This window comes from Malania oleifera, chromosome 3 (assembly GCF_029873635.1).
Source record: "Malania oleifera isolate guangnan ecotype guangnan chromosome 3, ASM2987363v1, whole genome shotgun sequence".
Lineage (NCBI taxonomy): Eukaryota > Viridiplantae > Streptophyta > Magnoliopsida > Santalales > Ximeniaceae > Malania > Malania oleifera.
Genome location: NC_080419.1, coordinates 114,845,395 through 114,854,406, shown reverse-complemented (window position 1 = coordinate 114,854,406; position 9,012 = coordinate 114,845,395). Strand labels below are relative to the sequence as shown.

Here is a 9,012-nt window from a genome sequence, read left to right as displayed (position 1 = left end):
AACTCTCACCATCCACAAGTATCGCTAGTTCCGTGAGTGTATCTACTTGGAATTGAATCCCCGATACTCCTTTTTACGTGCTAATGTCTTTCCACTATGCCGTGCCTCTATATTTTTCTCCACAACTTGACTTACATTATTTATACTTGTGCATATAAGCATATATTATAGAAATCAACGAGGATATTTTTATCCACAAAATGATTTGCAAAATTCATAGTTTTTTAATATATATAGTACATATAAATAATAGAGATATTTGAAAAATGTTAAGAAATTTGCCATATATAATTGATAATCAAAATAAACTTATACATTAATTTTCCAAGAAATTTAAAAAATGTGACATCCACCATTGACCATTAGAAGCTTGGTGCATTAATGGGTTTATTCAACTCATGAAAAGTAATAGCAGTCTTAGTTTCTTGTCATTTTTTCTCTCTTCCTTTGCACTACTTTTTCCTCACTTAGTCAAGTAGAATTGGTATGTATATGGTTTCCCATGCATGCAGCTACCTTTTTCTATTTCTATCTAAAGACATTGACAATGAAGGGCGGCTGTCAAGTAGAATTGGCATGTATATATATGGGGTTCCCATGCATTCGGCTAGCTCATTTTTATTTCTATCTAAAGACATTGACAATTAAGGGCGGCTAGCTAGAAAGTCTCTTGTCATTCAATTTAATCTGGAAAATAAATTGATGTCCTCAACAGCCATATGCCTGTCCCTTTCCCCCCATATATATTCCATAATCCCTCACCATTTCTTGCACTTAAAAAAATTAAAAAAAAAAAAAAACCCCACTAACCTAATTAATAACATATATACATATATTTATGCTTGTTTCTTCTAACCACCTATATATAGCTAGCCAGCTTAAAAAGTTAGAACAAATTTGCTTCGAGTAATTTGCAGAGAAACTATCGACTAATAAGCATAGAAACTTACCTTTCGTGTAGCAGATCATCTAAAAGCTATGTTAAGAATATGCATGCACAAAAACAAAGTTTTAGTTTTAAAGATATAGTAAGACCTAGCTCTTAAAATAAATAGAGAAATAAAAGCTATAGCAAGCCCTAATTATGTGTCCATGCCATTGCTCACTGGCTAATAAAAGTGAAAGACAAAACAAATGGAACTACAACTGTATTGGAGACTTTTAAGTGAAATTATGGGTTTTAGAAAATTATATAGTTTTCGAGTTTTTGGGGGCAAACATCATTTCGGGAGGACACGTGCTTGGAATGTTTTGAATCTTTTCGGTTATCAATCTTTGTTTTCTAAGCCAATTTTTCTAAGGGACTTATCCACAAAAATTAAGTACATGCATTTTCAAGGTTGCTTGTGTAAACTTCTTTGTGTCAAGCTTCCTCCTTGCTTCCTGGATGATACTTCCCCATCCATAGCTTGCACATCTGTGCATTGTTTTCTTATGTGAAAATTAGAGGTGTTGCAATCAGAGATGATGAAAGATATTAGATGAGAAAGATTATTCTTGGATCATTAGCTAGCTAGTAGGTTTAAATTAAATTTAGTAGTTCTTAAGGACGTATTAGAGTCTCCTTAACTAAAAAGATTCAGGGTTCAAATTCTAAATGATCCCATTCTCATATCAAGATTATGCACACATAAATGATAACTGTCATTGGATAGCTAAAAATATATATGTTTGGTATCGTTTCTATTTTATGTTTTTTTTTTTTTATTTCTGTATAATGAAGAAACATATTATGAAAATACAGTTGTGTATGTTACAAGTTTTCTATTTTTATTGTCAATTTTGATAAGCTTTTTTTTTTTTTAATCAAGAACTTAATTTTATGATTTGAATTATTTAAATTATTTAAATTTAAAAAGAATAGTTAACGCTAGATATATATATATACATATAAAATTTCAAAGAAAAATTAAAAACAATAAAATTTATTTTAAAAAATATTTTTACTATTTTCCAATTGTCATTTAGAATAAGATTGTTCTTGTAAAAGGATTCTAAAATATAGTAATTAAGTAAAATGATTACAATAATTTTTATTCTCTATCATGATATTTTTAATTTATATTATTTTATACTTCTATTATTTTAATCATATTTTTAAAATTTTATTTAAGGTCTACAAATATTAACCAAACATATTATTGGTTTGTGGTTTTTAGTTTCTATTTCTTATTTTTAGTTTTTGTTTTTAGTTTGCATTTTCAATCACTAATCCCTTCCACTAGATAGCTTTTATGTACCCCTTCTCATTGTCACATGTTTTACTTAATTAGAGATAATGTAACAATTGGCTGTAGCACAAAGTTTCAACAAATAGATTTGACTTTAATTTATAGTTAAAAAAAAAAAACCTATAATGGACTTCATAGACCTAAGTTGTATATTTTCTTTCAACATATTTATTAACCGAAACTTTTTTTTTTTTTCATGTACCAAACTCAATCTCGAAATCTGAAGTGTCTTCCGAGTACTTGAGAACCCATTTCAAAGCTCAACAATGCTCCTTATTTGAATTTTTCATAAAATTATTGCTCACTATATACACTAACTATATGTGCAAGATCTGTACAAGCACAAATCATTAAAGATATTAAGCATCTCTTAGTATATCAAACTTTGAATCTTATCATTGATCTCTAACACTAATTTTTTGTAGAGGCTCATAGCTTTCTTTCTTATTCTAGACACTAAAGGTAATCTACTCCAATTCTACCTATTTATCCTTATCCATCTTCCCTAGTTTCCTTCTTATTAGCACTTTGTAGACCCTTTTTTTTTTTGGTAAAAGAGGGCGGCACCTCCTAACTTTATTAGAAAACCCCTCACTTATGGCAGAGGAATACCGTGACATATCACCAATAGCATTTGCCACAATATGAAATTCCCCTATCTATGAAACCAAGTCTTCACCTTGCTCAACTAGAAATCCTTTTAAGATAGAGTAGATTAAAGCAAAATAGAATAAAAAAGTGTAAATAATTTTATGTGACTTAACAATGTATTATGTTCATAGAATGCTTAGAAAATCGGCACTATACCATCAACAAAAGCTCTTTTAAGACTTCAACTCTCTGTTATGAATATGTAGACTCCATGTACAAATCTCAAAATACCAAAAGTATATGAAATCTTCTTCTTACATACTTCAAATAAATCAGTCCCTTTGAATATAAGGTACAATTGAACAATTCGAAATATATGATCATATCACTAATATTGCATCTACATAAACCCTTTTTCTGCTCATCAATCAGCCTCAACTACATAATAGAGGGGTCCATCCCCTATCTCAAATTTCCTTTTATCTCTTTCCATAAAATATACTTGAAAATATGTGCAATTATTATTATTATTATTGATAACCCGGGAACTCCAGCCATCATCATGCCACTTTGGACACTATCGTGCGACACCAAACCCAAGGGGTGAAAGTCACCCATCCATTGATGCACCCCTGGTAATTCACCGGCGTAATGCGTCAATAGGGAATCGAACCTAACTATGGAGTCACCAAAGTCACAGTCGTCCTTACCACTTGAATTGATCTGACTAAGCTTCTATACAAATGGAAAATATCTCTCTCTCTCTCTCTCTCTCTCTCTCTATAAATAGGTGATCATGCAGCCTAGCTCCTTCCATAACCCCAACTAAGGTTGGACAATTAGTTGATCGAGCTCAGCTCTCACTTAGCATGGCAGCTTGCAGCAATAAGCAAAACCAACTCAAATTCTCCAAAATAGGGATAATAGGGGCAGGGATAAGTGGCGTTGCAGCAGCCAAACAGCTAGCCAGTTTCAAGCCAGTGGTGTTGGAGGCCACTGACTCCATAGGGGGTGTTTGGAAGCACTGCTCGTTCAGGTCCACCAGGCTCCAGACCCCTCGCTGTGACTACGAGTTCTCGGACTATCCATGGCCCCAAAGGGATAACTCCACCTTTCCTTCTCACGTAGAGGTGCTGGACTACCTTCGCTCATATGCCACCCACTTTGATGTGTTGAAGTTCGTGCAGTTCAACTCCAGGGTGGTGGAGCTCCGGCATGTGAGTGGGCACCCGGATGACCATACCCGACCCGGTGAATATGGGAGCCTTCTGAAGGGTCATGCAGCCTGGGAGCTGGGCGTGCAAGTTAATCAATCAGAAACCCTTCAGGTACGTCCTCCCTCAACAATTTACAAATGTTTGTACTCACATCACATACACATGCTTCAAAAAGAACATACAAACATACATACATACATACACACAGATAGATATATATATATATATATATATATATATATATATATTCTTTTTCTTCTTCTTCTTTTTGGTTCCAAAGGAGGTCGGTTGCAAATTGATTAACTACTACCGACCACAATGATTCCTCTTCCCAAGTGTTCACTAAAATAAAATTTTGATTGAGGAATACTAGGTCATGTTACCTACCCATGTCATATTTTAGATGACAAATTAAACAATAGAATTTTAGGTAATTAAACCAAGGAGATAGTTCTTCTCCCAATCCCATATCCTTTCCCATCTTATCCCAAGATTATTAGAACCTCAAATCATATATATATATATATATATATATATATATATATATAATGAAGTCTCAAAGCCCAACCATTGAAGTGCATGTCCTTTTAGAATAGTAATTTTTAACTCATGATTATTGGATTGATTCAAACTGTCCGATAACTATGCACCCACCTGAAGTTTTTGGTTGATTCATTATTAAAAATATGCCATAGTTAAACATCTTAAGTTAATAATTTCTCTCGAAGAAACATTGATGCATCGAACGCAAACAATGGTTTATTCTATTTTTACTTGAATTAATATATATTGTTTCAAGTGGTAAAGACTTGTGACATTGGTCACCCTAAGGTCACGAGGTCGATTCCCCTTTGAGGCATTACACTAGTGAATTATCAGGAAAGCGTCAATGGGCGGACGACTTTCATCCCCCCGAGTTTGGTGTCATACCATAATATCCAAAGTGGCGCAATGATGGCTGGAATTCCTGGGTCATCAATATATATATATAGAGGACCTAGTTCTAAAAAGGCTTGTTGCTAATTTTTTTTTTTTTTATAACCCGGGGACTTCGGCCACCATTGCGCCATATTAGACACTGGTACGACATCAAATCCGAAGGAAGTGAAAGATATTTGTCCATTGACACACTCCTAATAATTCACCAGCATCACATATATATGTATGTGACATGTTTTTATTATAGTGACATGTTTTCCAATATTGGGACAGTGGTATGCTGTTGAGTTAGTGGTGATGTGCATTGGAAAATATGGAGACATGCCAAAGATGCCTGTAGATTACCCAGTTAATAAAGGTCCACAGGTATTTAGTGGTAAGGTGTTGCATTCTATGGAATATTCCAAGCTTGGCAAGGAGGCTGCTCATGACCTTCTCCATGGGAAGAAGGTTGCTATCATTGGCTATAAGAAATCCGCCATTGATTTAGCTGTGGAAACTGCCGCGGCAAACCAAGGTATGCGTGTATAGCATTATTAGTCTTTTTGGGATTTTTATTTAGAGAATGTCTCGGGCAAACACAGAGCCAAATGTGGGATCTTCCTAATGCGAGGTCCACACTTTTTTTTTTAGATTATGTACCGGGTTTCCACGTGTCCGTTTTACGGTCAACGTGACTAATCTCACGCCCCTTAAAGTCGACCCCATAACTCCAAAGAGATGCAAATTTCAAGAATCTAGAAACGAAAACGAATTCGGGAGGATTTGAACACTTGATCTCGTGAGAGGCACTCCCGCAGTCCGCACTACCACCTGAACCACACCCTGAGGGTAGTGCGAGGTCCACACTTGATTCTATGCTTGCTAGTATACTTGGCGTATGAACATCCAAAAAAAATATAAACATGGTATATGCATGTATGTACGATATTTGATTTGATTAATTAATTACAATAAGATATCTAATTGCATATACGATAAAGGTTTCTTTTATCACACGTCTTTCGTCAACCCTAATTGGCAGAATAATGAGAAGGGATATAAAATGGAGTTGTGCTACCTCCAATGTATAGTCTAGGCCTAGTAGTATAATCCTCCAATTAATAAAAAAAGAAAAAAAAAAAAAGCCAAAAAAATTATTGTTTTATTGTTTTAATAAATAAGAAAAGAGACAAAATAAAAGAAATGGGGTTCTTTCCTTTTCTCGTGTATTGCAGACAAATCCCAAATCAAACGCAATAACAACAGAAAACAATCAAGGAAAAATATAAAAAAAAAAACAAATATATGGTTACATAAAAATTTAAACTTAACAATGTTACATCAAGGAAAGTCATTATTTGACCTAAAGATTTAAATTGGGAAAATCACCAAATCAATACAGCATTAAACTTAATAATGTTTAATAAAAAACTTTCTTTAATTCATAGAGGCACATAAGGCTGGCCTTGGGCTATACAATGTACCCGGCAACTTGGGAAGAATGTTGAATCATGGACTTAGATACCGGTGTTGGGTGGTCTTAGACATTTTCAACCCTAAAAACTAACTCATGGGATGAGACTGTCCCTTACACTTAAAAACTGATCAGCCTCTTCCACAATCGATGTGGGATAACCCAAACAACATCTTCATGACAACAGAGTCCCTTCATTATATACGGTTGCTTGGTTCTAGTAAGTTTGGTATGTGGCTTGTATTCATTGTAAGTCTTGACTTGTTTGGTTTGCTAATTTGAAGGACCGGAAGGGCAGCCCTGCACCATTGTGTTTAGGACACTCCATTGGACGGTTCCATCATACTGGATTTGGGGGTTGCCATTTTTCTTGTTCTATTCAACTCGCTCTTCCCAATTTCTCCACTCAAGGCCAAACCAAACCCTGCTCAGGACCCTCCTGTGCCTTCTTTTATCCCCGATGGTAAAAGATATATATATATATATATATATATATATATATATATATACGCACACACAAATTTCATGTTATTATCTTCTGTCTTAAATCATAATATCAATAATAATTAATTTCTGATGCATGCATATACATGTACATGTCCAGCGAAGAGCAGTGTCCAAGTTTATAGAGTCGTACTTGGCATGGAAACTGCCTCTGGGGAAGTATGGGCTGAAACCAGATCATCCATTTGAGGAGGATTATGCCTCCTGCCAGATGCCCGTCTTGCCAGGGAACTTCTTCTCAGAGGCAGACAAGGGTAGGATCCTGTTCAAGAGGATATCGAAGTGGTGGTTTTGGAGAGGGGGTATTGAATTTGAAGATGGCACCAAACTGGATGCTGACGTTGTGATTTTTGCCACTGGTTTCGATGGCATGAAGAAGCTCAAAGCTTTATTGCCTGAGCCCTTCTGCAGTCTAACAGAAGACTCTTCTGGGATTATGCCCTTGTACAGGTAACTTCAATTCAATTATCACTGGCCCAAAAGCTTTCTAAACCCAACTGTGAATGCCCGAAATGTGTTGTTTCCCATCAAGAGAAATTTTTGGGTGCTCCTCGACAAGCATGTCAATGGCATGAATGGTCATTTATTTCTTGGCCAACTGACATAAAGAGGGATCGATCCACCATAAGTCTCAATAAATCCGTATAAGTTGGGCAATTCCTGGCCTTCCAAATAATCATGCCAGACAACTACACCACATCCATGTGACGAAATAAGAGTGGTTTGAGACCACCACTTGGTACGGTGATTGAGGACCATCCATAAATTTTACATCACCCCTTATGCGCAAATATGTTGCAGTAGAAACCATAAATTATGTGATTTATGTTAGGAAATTTAATATTAAAAAAAATAAAAATAAGAATAAAAATATTAAACTTAAACACAAATAAAATATTTATATATATATATATATATATATATATATATATATATATATATAGACACACACACACGATTCACAAATAGGTCGAGGCACGACTATCTCGCTTTTTTTAAGGAGATTCAAGTCCTTTGCAATTTATGGCTTAGCCCAGAAATTGGTACAACAAAACTCCTTAAGACTTGTCTTCCCAGGATACAACAAGCTGATTTGAATCATATGACTCTTTCCAATTCTCACCAATGGAAGAGTCCAAAACTTCACAAACAAAAAAAAAAACACCTTTTTTATATGTTAAACTCTCTAGACTTAAAAAGAATGATGACATGTTGAAAAGAGATTGATATATGGTGTCAATGCTTAAGGATCTTTTTATAAGTACAAAATAACCTTTCATTCTCCATTCACTTTATAAATAAGATGCATATATATTAAATAGGAATACTGCTAGATTTAAGGTACACTAACATAATTAATCTTATGAATTTATGAAATACATGAATACTAATTAAATGTAGATACATAATCCATTCCAAGGTACACACTCTTTTTCAAGATAATTAAAATAATAATAATATTAAAATAAACTAACAATTTATATCATCATCTTGATTGCAGGGGTACAATTCATCCACAAATTCCCAACATGGCATTTGTCGGGTATCTTGAGAGTGTCTCTAACCTGCACTCTGCTGAGTTAAGGAGTATATGGCTAGCTCGACTAGCTAACAATCAGTTTAAGCTTCCAAGTGTGGAGAAGATGCATGAACAAGTTACCAAAGAAATGGAAATTATGAAGAGAACAACCAGGTTCTACAAGAGATACTGTATCTCTACTTTCAGTATCAACCACAGTGATGATATTTGTGAGGAAATGGGATGGAAATCTTGGAGGAAGAAGAACTGGCTATCAGAAGCTTTCAGCCCATACACCAGCCAAGACTACCAGCAGGACATATGAACTCATTAAATATTGTCAAAAAAATTCATATGCTGGATCAAGCTTCCCACATTTGACAGAAAATTAAATTGAGGACATGTAATTTCAGAAAATGGGCAAGGGAAAGTGTTAAAATAAACCAAGTGAAGAATCAAGAACAATTAGTATAAGTAAGGTCTCTCTCTGTGTGCGCTCACATACTCCCTGGGTATTGGTGTTGATAAATGCTAGTTGTTTACTTAAAAGACAAT

The 9,012-nt window shown here is 34.7% G+C and overlaps 1 protein-coding gene across 1 annotated transcript; it reads left to right on the top strand.

The window, feature by feature from the left end:
* The first annotated feature begins 3,691 nt into the window (after nucleotides 1-3,691).
* Nucleotides 3,692-8,782, top strand: LOC131151507 (probable flavin-containing monooxygenase 1). The gene is made up of 5 exons (XM_058102748.1): nucleotides 3,692-4,150; nucleotides 5,252-5,495; nucleotides 6,719-6,897; nucleotides 7,039-7,388; nucleotides 8,440-8,782. Exons 1-5 carry the CDS (start codon nucleotides 3,692-3,694, stop codon nucleotides 8,780-8,782), a joined length of 1,575 nt encoding a protein of 524 aa, XP_057958731.1.
* The last annotated feature ends 230 nt before the right edge of the window (nucleotides 8,783-9,012 follow it).

Coding starts and splice junctions, on each gene's coding strand:
- LOC131151507 (XM_058102748.1), top strand. CDS start 3,692: ATGGCAGCTTGCAGCAATAAGCAAAACCAACTCAAATTCTCCAAAATA. Junction 4,151..5,251: donor ATCAATCAGAAACCCTTCAG/GTACGTCCTCCC, acceptor ATATTGGGACAG/TGGTATGCTGTTGAGTTAGT. Junction 7,389..8,439: donor GGGATTATGCCCTTGTACAG/GTAACTTCAATT, acceptor TCTTGATTGCAG/GGGTACAATTCATCCACAAA.